The following is a 19,703-nucleotide window of genomic DNA, read 5'->3' as shown; positions in this document are numbered from 1 at the left end:
GAACCAGGAAGGCTTCTCAGAGGCCATGGGTCATCTGGGGCACCGGGATGGTATGAGGAGGGCTGGGCACAGGTGTGCAGGGATTCCACGTGGCCCGAAAGCTGTAAGCGCAGCAGAAAATCGGCAAGGTCATCACCCCTCTCAAACCTGGGTCTCTCCATCACCTGTCTCCCTCCCTGGTGGGACGTCTTCATGAGGGTCCCGGAGGCAGTGGCACTTGCATTTAAGAGGTTTCTGAGAGCCCTGGTCTCATCTGTCTGTGTCTCCCGGCCTCCGCAGTGCTTTGACTTGGAATCGTACCTGCAGCTGAATTGCGAGAGAGGGACCTGGAGGTGTCCTGTGTGCAAGTGAGTGATGCCCACCTCAGCATAAGCTACGTCACCCGGCTCCAGGAGGAGCTGTGGCCCTGCTCTGTGGGGTCCAGCCACCTCCACCTGCCCTAAACACGGATGAGAGAACCCAAGCGCAGCAGAGGGGCTCAGATCACGGGGGCTGTGCACAGTCCCTTTGTAGCAAGCGATCACAAGGCTGCCCTCTCCTGTCGGTGCCCCCAAGTAGTAACCAGTGGCAGGGCCCGGGTCTCTTGGACACAGTGGGGAGGAGTGGGCTGTGGCCTCCGCTAGGGTCCAGGAGCAAAGGCCAAGCCCCCTTTCTCCTTTTCCAGTAAAACCGCTCTGCTCGAGGGCCTGGAGGTAGATCAGTACATGTGGGGCATCCTGAATGCCATCCAACAGTAAGTGGGCCTCCCCACACTAGGGCAGGGGGTGGGGGAGAGGGGGGGGGTGGGCGGAATGCTGACCTGGGTTGCATTAGGTGAGTATGTGATCACCCCTGATACCCTATCCCCCACTGGCCGGCAGACCATTTTCCCACATCCCTCACCTCTGTGCGAATTTAAGGGGTTCTGTACCTGGGGGCAAATGAACTTTCCAGAAAGGACCAAGCTCTGCCAGAGCAGGAAGTTGACATGGCCGCATCTCGGGTGGAGGCTTTGGGGCCCGCTGCCCCATGCCCAGCCACTTGCTTTTCCTAGTCTCAGTCTCCCCATCTTTCAAAAGTTATAAAAATCCGTCACACCTCTGTCCTATGCAGAGTGTGGTGGGAATGGGGGCAGAGGGAGCCTGGACGAGGACATCGCAGTGTCTGTCCGAGCTGGAGGCCCTCATGTCCAAAGCCCGGTACCCCAGAGCCTCAGCTCTGCCGCCTTGCTTCCCCCAGCTCCGAGTTTGAAGAGGTCACCATTGACCCCACATGCAGCTGGCGGCCAGTGCCCATCAAGTCGGACCTCCACATTAAGGATGACCCTGACGGCATCCCGTCCAAGCGGTTCAAGACCATGAGTCCCAGCCAGATGATCATGCCCAATGTCATGGAGATGATCGCAGCCCTGGGCCCCGGCCCGTCCCCCTATCCACTCCCACCCCCTCCCGGGGGCACCAACTCCAACGACTACAGCAGCCAAGGTGGGTGATGGCCGACAAGGAGGGAGGGAGAAGCCCCAGCAGGGGCCCAGGATTTCTGGGGTGATGGTGGCAGGTGCAGGGAGGGTGTGGTGTGAAGAGGCAGAGGTAACGCGCACCCCCCCAAAAAAAGTCCCACATCGCTGAAGTTGGGGGTACAGCGGCCCGTGCAATGCCATCCCCCTCTCTCCGTCCAGCTAGCCCTGTGGGTTGGCACCCAGCTGGGAAGTCATGAGTGAGGAACTGCCCCGCGAGCCAGCCTCCCGCCTCTCGCACCCCCCGCTGCCCAGCCTCCCTCCCGACTCCTGGATCTCCCTGGTCGGCAGCTGCCAAGCTTAGGGGCTTCAGAGCCTGCTTTGCTGGGGGCAGTAAGACCACACTCCTCCTGGAGCTCCTGACCCTCCCGTGTTTCCCTCTGACATCTACATATTGTCCCTATCCCTGCAACTCTACCACCCTTCCAGAGACGGGGTCCAGGGGCCTGGAGCACCAGCCTTCGGCCACCAAGGTCACTGTCACTGCCCCCTCACTTCTTGCTGCCCAGAGCAAGCTGCACCGCACTGCCCTCAGTTCCCAGAAAGTACCCCCCTACCCCCCAAACACCGGGCATGGCAGCTCCCCGCAGAACCCCTGCTCTTAGGTTCCTGGGGCTCCTGGATAATTAAAGGCCCGGAGAGGTTAGCCTACCTAGCCAGAGTCCCACAGCATGCTGAGCGCCCCAGCTTTCCAGTGTGCTGCTCCTCTGAGCTCTCACCGCAGCCACCTGGTGGAGGAAGCAGCGGCTTGGGAGGCCAGACATCTGGCTCTGAGGGTGTCATCTTGAATCTGGCCCAGCTTTCTTTGTGGACTTGACAGACTCCGACCTCCCCCTCTGGGCCTGGGTGGTCCCAGTGACGAAGGGCAGCCTCACGGGGGCTGTGGGTGAGCAGGTCTGGGGGGCTCGCACAGCAGATCCTGTGGGAAGTTCAGACTCGGGCCTCATTCCATGTTTCCTGCCGCAGGAGCCCGACCACCCTCTCCTCCCACTCTAGCCCTGCTCGTGGCTGTACACCAGCACACGGCCTGGGGTGCTAAGGCCCGCAGGAGAAGGCTGCATCGCTGCCCCGCTGTGCGGCCCTGAGGTCTACGGCTGCAGGAGCCGACTCTAGCCTCGCAGGAGGGTGGGCCTTGGTTCTTCCTTTACACTCTGAGTTCCCTGGGGTGGCCGTCTTCCCTCTGGGTCACATCCCTCCCCATCTTGTTCCCTCCCCAGGCAACAGCTACCAGGGCCATGGCAACTTTGACTTCCCCCACGGGAACCCCGGCGGGACGTCCATGAACGACTTCATGCACGGGCCCCCCCAGCTCTCCCACCCCCCGGACATGCCCAACAACATGGCTGCCCTTGAGAAGCCCCTCAGTCACCCCATGCAGGAGACTGTGAGTACCTCTTCCTCGCCGCTGACCCTCCACCTCCCCCGTGCCCCCAGCCCCAGTATGGGGCTGAAGAGGACAGAGGGCTCCCTGGACCTTTCTCATGTTTGCCTAGTTCCCTACCAGGCAAAGGGGAGGACTGAGAGTTGAGTCTCGGGACCCAGGAGGGCGTGGGAGGCCTGACTGAGGCTGGGTCATGGCCCATCAGTGTCCTTGGATTTGGCCATTTCACCCAGGACATCAGATTCTCAGATGGGGGAAGCTTCAAGCTCTTACCTGCACACACATTGCATGCATATGCACACATGCAGATGCCTGCACACCCCCTACATACAGGCCCACACCCCCCCATACACCCGACACACATCCTATACACACACACACACACACACAAACACAAACACAGCCCCATCCCCTTTCTCCCCGTCTTACACACACACTGTTAGGCTGACTTACTGTAGCTTCATCCAGCCATCTAGAATTTAGTCACAGACCCAGGCACTTATTCCCCAGGGCTCTGAATCTTCAGGGTATCACCTCCTCCTGCAAAAAGAAACATTAGGATACCTACTTATCCCAAGAGTATCCACTTCTCGTCCTGTTTCACATATTAACGCACACTGTATTGCTGAGAAAACCCCTTCAGGTGAGGTGTCCCGTGCTGTCCAGAGGCCTTCCCTTCCTGTGGCGCCAACAGCAGTGGTGGGAGGCCTGGCCGCCTCCCGAGTCCTTATGTAGGCAGCGATGGATGATTGCATTTGATCTAGCAGACGTTTTCTGAGCCTGGTCTCCCGGCTGTGCCTTGTACCAGGCGTAAGCAAGACAGACACAGGCCTCGAGCTAATGGAGCAAAAGTTCTGGCAGTGCCTGGATGGAGGAAGAACAGTTGGGGTTTTGAGGAAACCGAGGCCCAAGGGCTGAAGACTGAGGCCTCAGTAGTTCTTTCTGTCCCTGGTCTCTCATCCTAGCAGGAGGGGCAGTTACTGAGGGCCTGGCAGTGGGTCCTGGGCCACAGCAGCCAGAGAGAAGGGTCCAGGAGTCTCGCCAATGCCTGGCAGTGGAGTTGGGCCTACACCCGAAGGTGCCTCTCCAAGCTCTCCCGGTCTCAATCATGTGGCCTGGAAGGAAGGGGCCTCTGGATTGTACTGTGTTCCCCACAGCTGACATGGAGTTGGGGAACATCCAGCACTGGGCCAGGGACTATCCTGTGCACCAGAGCCACCAATTCTCAGCAGGAGTGACTATTAACCAGAAGGGTTCTAAATGAGGGGCACTGCAGCAGCTTTCCCGCAGGAACCCAGAATGCCAAGTTGGAAATAGCTGCTTTCACCAGCCTTCAGCCATGTTTTCGCAAGTTACTTTCTGCCCCATGGGGCTTCCAATTTCTGGAGGCGTCTCTCCTGGCCCCCTTCCCCAGCCCTGCTCCCCAGGCCCTCAGCCTTCCATGTCCAGGAATCACCCAGCTCACACCCCTGCTCCACACTGACCTGGCACCTTCTGAGTCCTCACAGTTCCCAGCACTGGAAGATGGCAGCGGGGGTGCTGTGTGCTTTCTGCATCCAACGAGGCATTTTCCTGCCTTGTCAGCCCTGCCACCAGGGTCCTCGCAGAGGGACTTAAGCCCTTGAGTTGACTTCACAGCCCCCCCAGGAAGCTTTTCAGATATGCACGGTCCTTGTCCGTTTCTGGGCTTTTGTTAGATGGGAACTGGACCCAGAGGTACAGCTGTGCAAGGTGGTGTGGTGCAGTCACAGGTCAACAACCCACCTGCCCAACCAGAGCAGCCTGACCCAGCTGAGCACGAGGCCAGGAAGGATTCCCAGGCGCACGGACTGGTGGGAGGGCTCCAACCAGGTGCTGGCGCACCCAGGGCTCTCCCGTGCCAGGTGGGAGGTTGACAGGTGTGTCAGCAGGTCCCAGAGAGCGCTTGCCCCTCCAGGTTCTGAGATAATCCAGCAAGATGTCAGGGCCGAGGGCGTTAGTTGTGTCAGCAGATCTGGGGACTGTCTGTCTGGGGCCGGGCTGCTGCAGGAGTGTGGAGCCCCTCCCTGCCCCCCACTTCCAGAATGGTCACTAGGAGCGTCACAGGCTGGCCTCGCCGACAGCTGTGAGCGCTGTCCCTCCCGCCCCTCCTCGTTCTTCTTACTTTGTGTGCATCCCACACGTAGTTCCCCCAGAGTCAGCAACCTTCATGTCACGTGGTCATCCCTCGTTCTCAAGGCCCGGGCTGGAGGGGCTCTGTGCTGCGGAGGGCCACCTGGACCGTGGGCTTGGGGAGCAGCTTTTAGGAGAAACAGGAAGAGGAACTGGTGTCTGGAGAAAATCAGGGATGGTGTCGCTGCCGTTTGCAAACCCACGAAAGAAGTGTCAGTGTTTCTGTGTGGCCCAGAAGACAGGACTGGGAGGAGGGTACTGACCAAGGAGACATTTGGTCACCTGGCTGCCCATTCCAAGTGAGAGGCCTGGCCAGTCAGTGAGCTCCCTTCACTCGCAAAGTGCGAGGGGGGTTCGGGGGCCGTTGGGGATGCCGGGGGTGGGGGCCCAGACTTAGACTTGGCCTTTCACTCCAAGATCTGAACTCTGAAGGCAGGGCTGCTTGAGGCAGCAAACAGACCAACAGGGGAAGTTTAAATCTCACCCACTCGTGTCCCCTGCCCACCCATAGCCCCGACGGTTCAGTACACGTGCGGGGGCGGGGGGAGGGGGGCGCCTAGGCTATCTATGAGAGAAGCACGCCTGTTGCTGCCTAGGTGGGTGGCCAGCAGGAAGGTGTGGCAGGACTCAGAAGCCCCAGGTCATAGCTTGGGCGCAACTCCGTCCTACCCCGGGACAGCAGGGAGAGCTTACACCAAGGCCCCGGCTGCCCCCGGAGCCAGCGTGCCTCGTGTCGCCCCCAGACCAGGACCCACGTGGAGGCGCAGACCCCCATGAGCTGCACGCCTGCCCCATGCTGTCGTCCGTGTCTGCTCCCCGCCGCCCCGGCTCGGGCCTGCACCACGCCGCCAGCAGCACTCCCACCCGCCTCCCTGCTCCCCAGAAACATGCCCATTTCGCTTCTCCATCCTGCCCTTGCTGTTGTTCATTGTGCTGGTGTCCGGGCTAGGGAGACAGAGGGGCTCCCAGGGGCCTGGGCCCCGACCTCACTGTCTCTGCTAGTCTCAGAGCCCCTGGCCGCCTCCCTCCCTGCCCCACGTGGCTTCAGCCTCCCCGACTGGCGGTTTTGGGGGGAGGATTTTTTTGTTTGTTTGTTTGTTTCTCTGCAGAAAAAAAAAAAAAAAAAAGAATTTGGCCTTGTAGAGGGGTGGCTTTGTTTTGGGGGTTTTGTTATTTTCCTGGTTTTGTTTGCTTTTCATTTCTCCAGGCATCTCGTCGCTGTACCTCGTCACCTCACCTCTCTTTTTCCTGCTCTCTCCTCCTCCACAGATGCCACACGCTGGCAGTTCTGACCAGCCCCATCCCTCCATGCAACAAGGTTTGCACGTCCCACACCCCAGCAGCCAGTCAGGGCCTCCATTACATCACAGTGGGGCTCCTCCTCCTTCCCAGCCTCCCCGGCCACCGCCACAGGCCGCTCCCGGCAACCATCCACACAGTGACCTGACCTTTAACCCCTCCTCAGCCTTAGAGGGTCAGGCCGGAGCGCAGGGAGCGTCTGACATGCCGGAGCCTTCGCTGGATGTAAGTTGGGGTCACCACGTGTCTTGGCCTGGGGCCGGGACTGCCCGAGAGCAGGGGCGGGTGTTGAGGGCCCGAGGCCCGGGGTGGAGGAGGTACAGCTGTGAGGAGGGGGTGGGCGGGCGGAGGGTGGGCCCCGCCATCCTGCCTCCCCTGTGGCTCCAGGACCGGGGAACCCCACAGTGGGCAAGCCTCAGCGAGAGTGCCACACCCCTTGCCCCACCCTGCTGGCCCCGCCCCCTGTCCCCTTGGCCACAGTCCTGCCGCCCGGCCCTGCCCTACCTCCCCCAGGCCCTCACAGAGTCCCTCTGGGCCGGTCCTGGAGGCAGCACAGGAGGGTCCATCCCCCCTTCTTCCCACCTCCCGTTCCCCGACATCAGCTTGCCATCTCTGCATCTGCCACTCTCTGGCCCAAGGCAGGGGAGGGGCTGGAGGGACAGGTCCCTCTGTCTGTCTCGCTGGTGTGTGTCTCCAGTTTCTAGTCTGTGTGTTGTCCATGCCCTGTGCTTTTGCTCACTCCATCGCTCACTCTGAGAGGCCCCCACGTGGGGTGACAGAAGAATCGGCCTCGGGTCACACTGGGGGTCGAGGGCGGGGGGGGTCGTGTGACTGAGGCAGAAGCGGGCAGCTGAGATTCAGGGATCATCCCCCTTGAGAACTGAATGGTCTGGAAGGTGGGCAAGGGGGACACTGAATGATGGGTGCTGGGCAGCTGTTCAGGGCTGCCAGCGAGGGACACCGCCCTTGCCCCTCCCACCCCTCGCCCCCAGGCTCTAGATTCCCGGAGAGGAGGCCTGCCCTCTCCTTGGTCGCTCCTGTCCTTCACGTCCAAGCCCCAGCAAGAGTCACCCTTGGCCCCAGCAAGAGTCTCTGGTGAATGGGATTCACTCAGCTTTGGGGCCATCTTGGATTCTTGCCCGACTCTCCTCCCCAGACCAGGCCAGGGCAGGTGCTTTTAGATTGATGAGGGTCCCCTGTGTGACCGAAAGGGTCCAAGGACCTCACAGTAGAGGGTAGGGATGGTCTGTAGCCTCTTCCCGGAGTCTACAGGGAAGAGCAGTGCTGCCAGCTAGCCGCGGGCTCAGCAAGGAGCCGGGAGCTCTTGGGGGAGGTGTGGGGCGGTGGGAGCCGCAGAGATCGGCCAGCCTTACATGCAAAGCCACATGGCTTCTCCTGGGAGGCATGAGTGACCCCCAGCCCCCTGTGGCAGGGTCTAAGGAACACTGTGTTCGTGAGGAGGCTTCCCGGCTGGTGGGCTGAGGGCCCCACTCTCCCAGACTTGAAATAAGCACGGGTGTGCCCCAGACTAGCATGGTGGCCTGGATGCATCTGGGGACCACCGGCACTGTTAGTTTCCCCTGTTTGGACCAGGACCCCAGGAGGCAGGTAGAGGGCAAGCGAACGGGCCCGAGGGTGCCCTGCTTCCTCGCCCTGGGCCGGCCTGGCCTTCGGCCGACACCTCATCTGAGCTTCTGTACTTCTTTTGCAGCTCCTTCCAGAACTCACAAACCCTGACGAGCTCCTCTCGTACCTGGATCCCCCCGACCTGCCGAGCAATAGTAATGATGACCTCCTGTCTCTCTTTGAGAACAACTGAAGCCCACCCCTCCGTCGGGGCCACCCCTCCCCACGCGGCCTCCTTCCCCATCTGCCCCCCACACTTTCCCGCCGGGAGCCCGTGCCCTCAGACCGCCCCTGCTGCGGCCTTCAGAGCCTAGGGGCGGGAGGGTGCACTGTGAAGGCGGTGCAGGTCTGGAGCCCACGCCCAGAGCAGGCCCCAAAGATGACCCTCGAGACAGGGCGCTGGCCCGGGGAGGGGGCACACATTGACGGCGGCTTCCAGATGACCCTCCAGTGCCCCGCAGTTTCTTCCAGTTTCTAAACTGTAACCCGGCCTCCCTGCTTCCTGGCCCAGAGCCGCCTCCACGTGACTGTGAACCTGAGGGAGGGGCCCCCGTATCCCAGCGGCCCCGAGCCTTGGAGCAGCAGCAGCGGTTGGTGGCAGTGAGAACGGCCTGCCCACCACCACGACCACCCACCACAGAAAAGCACAAACCTCTGGGAAAGAGAACTCTCAGGGGCCAAGGTTATCGCTTTGACCCCAGACCTCTAAGCCAGGATACCCTGTAAGCACTCTCAGAGAGCAGAGAAAAAAAGACAAGAGTCTGTGTTTGGGAGAGGGTGAGCCCTTCCTGCTTGGGCACCGGTGGAAAAGGGAGTCAAGGCCTCCTCCGAGCCAGGATGGCTCCACAACCTCTGACTCAGGCCAGGGCCCAGCCTTGGGGGGGCCAGAGAGAGAAGGAACCCAGCTGAAATTACTGTGCCCTTAATTGGGGAAGGGGGGAGTGCCGCCAGCCGGATTTGGAGTCCAACAGAAATGGCCAACTTACAACTTTGCTCCAAGCCACCCCCTGTTCTTAAACGACAGCATCTTAAAGCTGCGAAGTCATCTGAGGAAAAGGAACACTGGACTTGGACAGCAAGCGACCCATTTCTCTCCATGCGTCCTGTTTCCTTCCTCTGCTCCCCCCTCGCCCACCTCTCCGAGACTGTTACGTGGGACACCCACTTCCCTCTGTCCCAGTGCCCCTATGTCTACCCAGACGGCAAGGTGAGTGGTGGAAAGGCCGGGGATGCACGGGCTCAGCAGCAGGAACCCCGGGCATCACTCTCTCTCCGGCTCCTCTGTCTGGTCTGGTCTGTCCCTGTGCTCGAGGCTGCCCCGGCTCCAGCCCAGTCTGCCGCCGCCTGTGCCAGGATGTGCCCTCGAGCGTCGCGTGGTGTTTCTGTGGCTGTCTCAGACCCCGCGCTTGGCTGCCAGCCTCTCCTTCCCTCCATGTCCCTCTGGCCTCGAAAGCTCACCCCACACTCCTGCTCCTGCAAAAGCAGCCTCTGGTTTTCCCTCCACGCTTCGCTCCATCCAGCTAACTGCTCGCTCTCGGAGTCTCCCAGGTAGCTTCTTGTGAGTCCGTTTTGTTCCAGGCTCCCTTGTGCTCCCCTGTGCTCCCCGAGCCGCATGGCCGGTGATGTTGGGCCGTTGGGTCACTTGGGTCCCCTCTGTAAATTCATCGCGCCCCTCCCCTGCTGCTGCCCGAGGCCCTCACCTGCTCCCCCGTCCACTGTCTGTGTTCTCAGTCTCCACCTCCCTCTCTGTTGGGGGTTGGGGGAACAACCCCCAGCACTCCTCTGGATGTGACCGGAACGTTGGCCCCAGCTGTTGACTTCCAGTCGCTGTACCAGACGACCCGGCACTAGGTTTTCTGTAGGAAAGCTGCCATCGTCCCGTCCTCGCCCCTTTTCCTTTGTCCCGTTGTCAGAGGTTTTTTCAAACAGCGTGGTGTTCCGTATACAAATCAATTATTTTAAGAATTGCTTTTGTAAATATCTTTGTGAATATTTTAGTATTGTCTTTGATAATATTCAACATTTTCATGACCTGGTTATAGCCTTTGCTGGTGTTTTTAAAATACCTTGACTCAATGACAAAGACCGAGTCCCTTTTTTAAGAAAAACAACAAACAAAAACAAAAAAGCAACCAGGGCCATTTGTACAGAAGAAGGGACTAAGAGCATGGGTGAGTACAGTGAGTTAGAAGACCAGGCCACCCGCCGTTTGGCGCCATCCCCAGTTGGCTGGTGGGGACAAGACGATGCCAGGTAACATGTGGCCGTCTCTGCCCAGTGGCCAGTAGCCCCAGCTGTGTCAGGCCATCTGGGAATGTTCTGCCCCAGACAGATTTACAGATGCCTTCCTTAGAAGTTCCCACTTCCTGCCGTGCAACTTTTTCTCAGAAAGGCCTGGAGTCCGTTCTGGTTGTTATCGGGGTGTCCCACTCTGCTCACTGACCTATCCACAGCTTTCTAGCACAGAGGGTCGATCTGTTCCCCACAGCCCAGGCTCCAGGCACCTGCCTCAACCATCTCTGTGGAAGCCATGGGCTCGGCACCTGAGGCAGGTTTCCTGGGTCCCCTCCCAAGCGAGCCTCCACCAGCAAGTTCAGCAAAGAGCTTTCCAGAACCGTGGTGCCTGCAGCCCGCGCTCTGGGCGTGTACTCTTCCAGAGCGGTTTTGGAGCCAGGTCGGGGGTGGGGGGGGGAGGCATCAAGGCGTCCGGGGCTGTAGCGAGCCCCAGTTGGTGACACATTCAGGTGATGACAGCCTCCCCAAGCAGGGGTGGTTCTGAACTCTGGGGAGATGCTTCCCTGATCCTTTCGGATGACTACTTGGAGCCATAAGTAACCTCAGCAAAAACAATGCCTCAGCAAGCCACTTCTCCATGACAAGCATCCACCCAGCCCACAGGCATGTTTCTGTCTCCACTCCACAGAATGGACAGGGCGCTGGCGGGCAGGTGGGAAGGCCCAAGTACAAGCAATTACCCCCATCTTCTTGGTTTGAAGCTTTACCCACGTATCATGTTCCTGTAGCCATTTTTATTTTTTAAGAAACTTCTAATACTTTCTCCGTAACGGAAGCCCTGAACCCCCAGAGAGCTACACGTCTGCTCCCTCGGCCTGACCCATCCAGACAGGGCGACGTGGGCAGCAGCCACTCAAGGGACGTGTGTACATATGTAAATGAGAAATAGAGACATGTTAACAGATGCATTCATTTCCCTCGGAATGTGTATTGTTTTTATTTTCCGGAACAAAACAAAACAAAAAAAAGGCTTGGAACTCCATCTTCACGTGGAAAAAACTAGATCCTGTCTGTTAGCGTCTGTGAGGTCTCTCTCCGCATCCGTCTCACTCATGTAATATACTCTGACTCTGTGTAGAAAGGAGTTTTTTTTGTTCCGTTTTGTTTTTATTCTACCTACATGTACTATTTAGCTTCAGTGTACTAGTCCTGCCACCTGTGTATTTTTAGGGTGCTATGGAAATAATGAAAAGAAACGGGGATTTCAGAAGAAAATTGTAACCAAATTCATACTTTGTATAATTTTTGATATCATGATCGCAGGTGATTTCACACGTACACACACATGAACACACCCACCGTGCAGCCTGAAGTAACTCCCACTGCGACTGTCATCGTCTCTGTACATCTCTGTACAATGCAATCATTTCATACTTTAAACTGGTCAGAAAACTAATTGTGATTTCTAGTCTTGCAAAGCTGTATGTAGTTAGATGATGTGACAACCTCTAATATTTATCTAATAAATATGTATTCAGATGAAACCTGTATATTAGGTGTTCATGTGGTTCTTTTGTATTTAAAGATCAAATTATTTGACTATTGCTAGACATTTCTATACTCTGTTGTAACACTGAGGTATCTCATTTGCCCATGTTAATTTTTTTCTAAATAAATGGACGAAAACGAAGGTTCGGCCAATTAGCGATTTTGTGAATGTTAAGGAGCGGTTTGGGTGTTTTCTGGTTTTGCTTTTCAGCACCACCCCTGCCCGATCACCCTGCAAAATAAAACATACAAAACAAAAACCATGCAGTCAGGTGCTTCGGGTGTTAAGATGGAGGAGCCCCTGACACAGGGGTCCCTGGAAGTGGCCCTGGAACCTGGCTCAGGTGAATGTTCAGAGCCCAGTGTCCTCACCTCCTGGTGGACCCCGTCTCCAGCAGGCCCTGGTTCTGGGGAGGGGGCCCTGAACGGCGCCAGGCCCTATATGGGGTGCTGGAGACCCAGACCCAGTGTGACTCGGGGAGGGTGTACGATGCTGGCCGGGTTCAGATGGCGAGCCCTTGTGGATTCTCTGGGCTTAGGAACAGGTACCTTGTCAAGTTAATACAGATGCTTTCCTGTTGGCCACCTCTGTCTGGCCACCCCACTTCTCAGCGCCCCTGCCCCCCTCCCCTTGAAGGGGACCTTGGGTCTCCTCTTGCGCGTGACTGCAATTTACATAGGTTACTTTGCTACAGCCCCTGCCCAGGCTCTGGTTCTAACTATCCTTACAGCCTCAGACACACAAACGACTGCCCTTCCTTGTCCCCTCCTGAACTTTGGGGAAGTGAATCTGATTCTCAGGGCCCAGCAGCCAACCACCATCTGTCCCCCCTTTACTCAGCTCTGGCCTCCGGCCATAGGACAGAAGCAAATGTGGCTGTCGTAGCCTTCCCTCTGCAGAGACTGGGTGAGGACAAGTCCAAAGAAGGAAGTGGGGTCTGGCAGACACCCCAAGATACATCCCCTGGAATATGTGTGTGTGGCGGGGGGAGAGTGTGTCAGGAGCGAGTGAACGTCTGCATCTGAGCAGGTGTGTGTGCCGGGAGGAGCCAAAAGGCCGCGTGCAGGGTGTCATCAGCCACGGGACGGCCCATGGAGAATAGGGGGCCTTCTCTGGGGCGGCCAGTTTCTCTTCGTGGGGGGAGATGGAAGGGGAGGGGAGAAGGAGAATTTACATTAAAAATGGAATCCCGTGGCCACTGCCTTCTGCCGGCAAGAGGTGTTTTCTCTGAGAACAGACACTCCTGGAAGAGGGGTGAGTAGCCTCAATGACAGCTTCCCAAAGGGGCCCCCAGCTCCCCACTGCCTTGGAGCAATGCTTCCCTATGGCCTCACTGAGTGGCCCATGAAATCAGTTTGGTGGGTTGTGACCAGCACTTTTTAAAGAAATAGATGAGAATAAAGTAGAAAACACCAAGAGCGCCCTACAAAGTAAGGGTGAGGATTGTGTCGTGAAACTTTTGTTGCAGTTGTGTGTGTGTGTCTGCTGAATCATGATGTAAAATTAATTCTTACTTGTGGGTTGTGGTTAAAAACAAAAAGCTTGAATGCCATTGCCTTTAAGGCAGAAAGTGGGCAGGGGGTGGGGAGGGAGAGGCAGGGCCATATCTCCCCTAAATTCACGATAAAACGCAAACCTTCCTGCTATTCTAGCTTCAGAACCTGAAGCCAGGGATACAGCTGAATACTGGCCAGTGACTGCCTAGCAAGGCTGCGTGGAGACCCGCCCGCCCCATCCCACTAACACCTCCTGAGACCAGCTACTTCCTTCTGTGGGCCTAGAATGAGAAAAGCCCGTGGGAAAAGTCCAGCAAGGGCCTGGCTCAAGGCAGCTTGGAGCTCACCCTCCTGCCACTGCCCCCTCTGCCCTCCACTGCCCTCCCTCCCTCCTCCCCTCACTCGGACCATGCAGCACATGCTCCAGCCCATGGGTCTTGGGTTTCTGTTCTTCCCAACCCACCCTGCAAAGCCCTCACCCTGAATCCAATGACTGTCCCGCCACAAAAGGCCATAGGATGCTGGCAGGGAAAGTTATTCAGCCTGCAGGTGGCTGCCAGGGCAAATTAGGGTCTCCAGCCTCACTGAGACCTCAGGGCAGGGTGTCTCCGCCTGTCCACCCATTTCCCTCTTCCTCTGCTCCAGCGCCCTGCTCCACCACGCCCACCTTGCTCTAAGCAGTCTACCCCCCTATCACACAGACCCCCACTAACTTTCCCCCACCCACAAACCTACCTCCATCCTGCCCCAGCCTTATCTTCTTCTGCCAGGCCCAGAGGATGTGGTGTCCCTTCCCCAGTCATGGACAGCCCCTCCCAAGCCCCTGACACCATCACCTCCTTCTCTTCTGGGAGGGATTTCAGCCCCTTCCCTTTACCCTCCCCCACCCCCTTCCGCAGGCCTGGAGCTTCGGGCCTCGGGTCTAAGAGCCACATCCACACCCTTTGCTGTCCAGCCTCTCTCTGCTCCTTCTCATGGAGACTGCTCCGTCTTTCCTTGATCGCCCATCATCCATGACACCCTGCAGCCCACGTCTCTGAAGTTCTCTGAAACTTCTCTTGCAAGCTCACCTACAACCCCTTGGTTTTTCAAGTCCGTGCCGCTTTTGGAGACTGGACCTCACAGCTGCCTTTGATGGTTGCCCGTTCTGCCTTGAAACCTCTTTCTCTTGGGTTCCATGACAACCCCCTCTTCTGGGTGGTCAGTGCTCCTGAAGTCCCCCTGACCGTGCCTTCTTAATCATCTTCAGGGGTTCCATAGTCACTAGGTACAGTGGAGGTCCGTCAGGCTCTCCGTCTCCGGCTGGCGCCCATCCCTCCACTGCTGAGGGTGTTGGCTGCCAGCAGCTCACTTCTCTTCACCAGACAATTGTCCTCAGCAGACAGGGACCTCCTTGCCTGGGACGTCACCCACTCCTGCCCCCACACATGCACCCCTGTCTAGGGTTCCGCAGCCAAAGACTGATTATTAAAAGCCACCACATGACAGCCTCTTTGCTGCAGTGTGGGTAGCATTCCCTGTGGATTGGGTCAGGGCTGGACTTCACCTGAGGCCAGATGCTTACCCTACCCTTTCCCCTTCCCTTCACCCTCACTGTCTCCTTTGTAGGTTTCTCCTGAGAGCACTCCCTCAGTAAATCACGGGAATCTGAAGGCCCATCTCAGCCTCTGCTCCTAGGGAACCAGACTAAGATAGTGGGCGCCAGGAGGGGGCCTGGGAGGCAGTCTCTGAGAATGAGATGCTGGAGACGGGTCACTGACCAGATGTGAATGAGGTGCCATCACTGGTGACAGTTGCGGGCACGGGGTAGCCGTGCATCTGCTATGATCTTCACCTGCAGTGACCTGGGATGGCACACGGGTCAGGGGGCGGTGCCAGCTGATGCAATGACTCTGGCATTTGAGAGGTGGGAGGAAAGAAAAACTGTTAGGACTGTGCAACTGAGTGACTATTGCCAAGTGTCACTGATTCATTGAAAAAAGGAAATGACAGTCCCAGATCTCTTCATCAGCCATTCAAAACAAAGTGTGAGTGGGAATTCCCTGGCGGTTCAGTGGTCAGGACTCCGGACTTCCACTGCAGGGGGCACAGGTTCGATCCCTGGTTGGGGAACTAAGATCCCGCAAGCCACGTGGCAAGGGCAAAAAAAAAAAAACCCAAAGTGTGAGAGTCCACGGAAACCTCTTGGCAAGAAGCACTGAGCTTATCTTCTGCAGCTGGAGGCCAGAAAGAGCAAGATGAGGCGAGGACTTCATCATAGGCAGAAACTCAGAAAGGCTGGATGCCCCATCAAGGCTGTTCTCCTGTACCAAAGTCAGGCCCCTAGTAGGGAAGAAGTGAGACCCCAAGACTCGAGATGGTGTGGTGCCCCAACGCCTCCCCTTGGCAGGTATCTATTGCCACATGGAGGGCTTATTATAACCAGCTGGCAGACAAGGAAGATTCCTGAGCGTGGTTCACAGATGAGGCCACTTGGTATGTGGGTGCAAATCATGTGTGGACAGAGCCTGCACTACAGCCCCACTCAAGGGGCTGAAAGACTCCCGTGAGAGGGCATTCTTCCAATGGGCCGAGATTTGGATAGTGAGCCTGGTCTTCTATTCTGCACGGAGAGAGAAGTCACTGAGAAAAGATGTACACGTGCTCATGGGCAGGGGCAAATAGCTTAGCCAGCTGGTCAGAGGCCTGGAAAGAGCAAGAATGGCCTATCCAGGATGGGAGGACTGGGAAAGAGGCATGTGGTTAGACCTCTGGGAGTGGGCAAAACGTGAGGATCCACGTAGCACATTTTAACAGATGCCAGGGAGTGTCCAGTGCAGAAGAGACACCAAACAACCAAGGAGGCAGGGTGACTTGGCCAGTCTCTGTCCCCACCCCTTGCTCTCCATCTCGTGATTACACAATATGGGCCTCCAGGGAGCGCCATGGAGAACAGAGTATCAGGGAGACAGAGATCAAGTTAGATATGAGTTAGATATGAGCCCACAGCTTGGGCTCCCTGTCACCAGGGCTGATCTAGCTACTGCCACTGCTGAATGTCCAACCTGTCACCCACAGAGACCAAAGCTGAGCCCCTGATACAATAACATCCCACGAGGAGACCAACCAGCCACCCGGTGCAAGTTTGCTACATAGGACCCCTTCTATCATGGGGAGGGCAGTGATTCACCTTGACCCGAATTGATACATCTTCTGGGTATGGGTTTGCCTCTCCGTCCTATGGAACCTGAGGCCAGCACCCTTACCTGAGGGCTCACAGAGTGTCTGATTCACTGGCATGGGCTCTCATGCAATATCGTTGCAGAACAGAGGTCTGAATTGCAGAAAAGGTTGTGTGGCCATGGGTCCATAATCCTAGGTTCTGCACCACGCAAAGGCTGCAGACCTGAGAGATGGTAGAATGGCCTCGTAAAGATACAGCTGAGGTACCAGCTTGGAGATGACACCCTGTGAGTATTGGATGCTATCCTTCGGGTTGCACTGTATATCCCAAACCAATGACAACTCTTATCTGTCAATAGGCAGGTGAGATCAACTTAACGTGAGAGGCAGGTGTGTCTGAGCAGTGCAAGGACTGTAGGAAACACTGTGGTGTTCTGCCCACATCCCTCTTCAGGGTCGAGGCGCCCACCCCCAGCTGCCATGAGTGTGGGCTCTCAGCCTACATCCCCCCTTTCTCTAGAAAAGAGGTGGTCCTGAGGTGACAAGAGCTGCCTCATCTGGGAACTTACACCCCTTAGAGGCAGCCCACAAACAATGGCTAGTACAGAGTATAAAATGCTGGCCCTCTGCCTTAAGGGAAGATGTCACTGTGGTATAGTTTATGCTCCAAAGCCCTTGCTCTATGACCAGGCCAACGCTAGCCTCTCCCTGCTTCACCCCTCCCTGTCTTGCAGGATGTTCTGAATAGCAATCCTTCAATAAATCAACTTCACAAGGATCCCAATCTCAGGCTCTGCTTCTGGAGAACCCCACCTAACACAGCAGCACTTGGTTCTCTGGATGTTGCTCTTGTGCCCTTTCTCCGTCTGCAATTTCTTCATCCCACCCATGACCTTAACAACCGAGTCTTGATGACTTGACTTCCTCAATATCTCTTTAATCTGACGTCTTCTCTCCATCCCTGATGCTTTACGGTAATTCAAGACCAGAATATAAATACCCACATCATAGCCTCAGTTTTGCCTCTTGGCCCATAAAACATAAAGAATGTATTATCTGGCCCTTTAGGAAAAAGTTTTCAGGGACTTCCTCAATGGTCCAGTGGTTAAGACTTTGCCTTCCAATGCAGGGGCTGCAGGTTCGATCCCTGTCAGGGAGCTAAGATCCCACATGCCTCGCAGCCAAAAAAACCAAAACATAAAACAGAAGCAATATTGTAACAAATTCAATAAAGACTTTAAAAATGGTCCACAGCAAAAAAATCTTAAAAAAAGAGAAAAAGTTTTGCAGACCCCTGGCTTACACGGTAGGGCTCGGGCACCTGGATACATTGATTTACAAACTCAGAAGATGTAGTAGGAGAAAGATTTCCTCCAAAGGAAGTCAGAGTGTTGTTAGGAAGGGGAAGAACTGTGGGAGGCCAGACATAACAAAGGTGTGTATGTGTCTGTGTGTGTGTGCCTGTCTTCAAACTGAGATGTCTCCCCATCAGTTCTGTGGTCTAGGAAGAAACTGAGGAATTAAAGTGAAGTGATTTGGACAGGATGCCCTTCATGGTCGTTGTCAAGTTAACAGAAGACATGCGTTGCAATGCAATTCATAGTAGGAAGGAGTGGGAGCGCTCTAAACATCAAAGAACATCAAGGTTACTGTCAGGAACAAGGTCAAGTTATATGAGATGGAGAAACATGATGTTTCTTATAGATCTGGGAGCCCTCAGCCACCATGAGGAAGTCCAGCTATCTGAAGCCACAATGTGGAAAGACCACAGGAAGGGACCACATAGAGAGTGAGGGATGCCTGCAGAGCTGTCTCCAGCCCCGCCTGAGTCTTTTCAGCCTGAGCACCAGACATGGGAGTGAGGATGGCTCCCATGCCCAGCCACCATCTGGCCCCAGAACACCCTGAGGGAGGACTGTCAGCCGATGGCTGGGTCCAGTCGGCCCCCAGGTCTGGGAGCCGAATCAGTGATTGTTATTGATTGAAGCTGCTGTTCCAGGCTAATTTGTCATGCAGCCATAGGTCACCAAACCATCAGCGTGAAGCAAATTCATGTTTGCCATGCAAGATGCGCTGGATGTATAGTTGTTTTAGGAGAGCGCCAGCTCGGGGAATGGAAGGACGGAGGTAAACCCTTGCCATCTTCCCCATGCATCACTCCCAGGACCAGTCCAAACAGGACCCCCGGGCTTCATTGTATTGTGAGGACTAGGGCCCAGGTTCTGTCATGGCTTTGGGGAAAGATGGGGTGTCCCAGGAGAAGGGGGAAAAGAGAGAGAAGATATGGAGAAAGTGGCACAGAGGGTGCCTGTGGGCAGCTTTTCAGAGGCCTGGGGTGATCACCTTTCCTGTCCATGAGAACACCACTGGTGCTAGATAGGGCACAGAGCCTGATTCTTACCCCCAAGGTCCTGACACTTTGAGACAATCACTCAACCGTCTTTAGCACCTTCACAGCAGCTCCACACTTAGCGGACAGGTGAGAGGCTGCAGCTATGGCCGAGGAGCGCTATCCCCTGGGTCCAGAGAGGCAGCAACTTCTCCCTCACTGTGGCCTCTGAGCTGCACCAGGCACCTGCCCCCCAGCGGTGTGCAGTGGAGAAACAGGAGCATGTCCTGCGATCCTCTTTCCTCCAGGAGCAGGAGGAGGTTAGAAGGAGACCCCCGGTCCCAGGGTTCAATCGGAGGGCGCAGAGCTTGGTGCCCACCAGAGGAGGGAAGAGCCCCAGGAAGCACTGGGTAATTGGTGTAACGGGAGCTCCCTCCCTTCCTGGTGCAGCAGGAGAAACAGGGACAGGGACACAACCCCAGGCAGTGGATCTCACTAGCCGTCGGGGCCCTGACCCCGCCAATCAGGAGAGATGAGCTGAAAAGGCCCGAGGATGCAGGTTCCAAGGAGGCCTCCGATACCCCAAACTGCCTATTGAAGACCCAGCTCCGCCCCTGCTGCTGCCAGAACAGACCAGAAGGAACAAGTACAAGGAGGAGACAAGTGTCTGTGGGGCCTCGGAGGCGATGTCAATATGAAGGGGGCACCTGAGCATCAACGTCACCATGAAGGAGGGTTGCTTGCAGCCCCTCTCCTGTGGTTTCCCTTGTAAACTGCACACCTCCTGGGAGAGGATGTCCAGAGGATGACTTCATGCTCAGGTGTTTGTGACTCACCTGAGCCAGGCTGAGGGTGAAGAAGGAGACTCAGGAGACACAGAGCTGCTCTGTGACAATCCTGCCACATGAGGCCCCAGCCTGAGAGATGCCCACAGACAGTGACCTACCACACCAGCCCCTGGGCTGTCGTACTGGCTGGGC

At 56.6% G+C, this 19,703-nt stretch overlaps 1 protein-coding gene across 7 annotated transcripts in view; it reads left to right on the top strand.

Moving 5' to 3' along the window:
* ZMIZ1 (zinc finger MIZ-type containing 1) overlaps positions 1-11,877 on the top strand; it is a 233,638-nt gene extending 221,761 nt beyond the window's left edge. For 5 of the 7 annotated variants that reach the window (XM_082425693.1, XM_082425692.1, XM_082425697.1 and 2 more), the window contains 6 exons: positions 280-347; positions 665-733; positions 1,219-1,463; positions 2,713-2,879; positions 6,297-6,551; positions 8,038-11,877. In XM_082425693.1, the coding sequence (XP_082281819.1) occupies positions 280-347; positions 665-733; positions 1,219-1,463; positions 2,713-2,879; positions 6,297-6,551; positions 8,038-8,145 (912 nt within the window). In that variant the 3' untranslated portion in view covers positions 8,146-11,877. The remainder of the gene's footprint in view (positions 1-279; positions 348-664; positions 734-1,218; positions 1,464-2,712; positions 2,880-6,296; positions 6,552-8,037) is intronic. The other 2 variants (XM_082425694.1, XM_082425695.1) reach the window with 2 other exon arrangements.
* The last annotated feature ends 7,826 nt before the right edge of the window (positions 11,878-19,703 follow it).

The sequence above is a fragment of the Balaenoptera physalus genome (assembly GCF_965194825.1).
Source record: "Balaenoptera physalus genome assembly, chromosome: 14".
Classification (NCBI taxonomy): domain Eukaryota; kingdom Metazoa; phylum Chordata; class Mammalia; order Artiodactyla; family Balaenopteridae; genus Balaenoptera; species Balaenoptera physalus.
The sequence above is the reverse complement of the archived record's forward strand: the minus strand, read 5'-3'. Positions and strand labels throughout refer to the sequence as shown.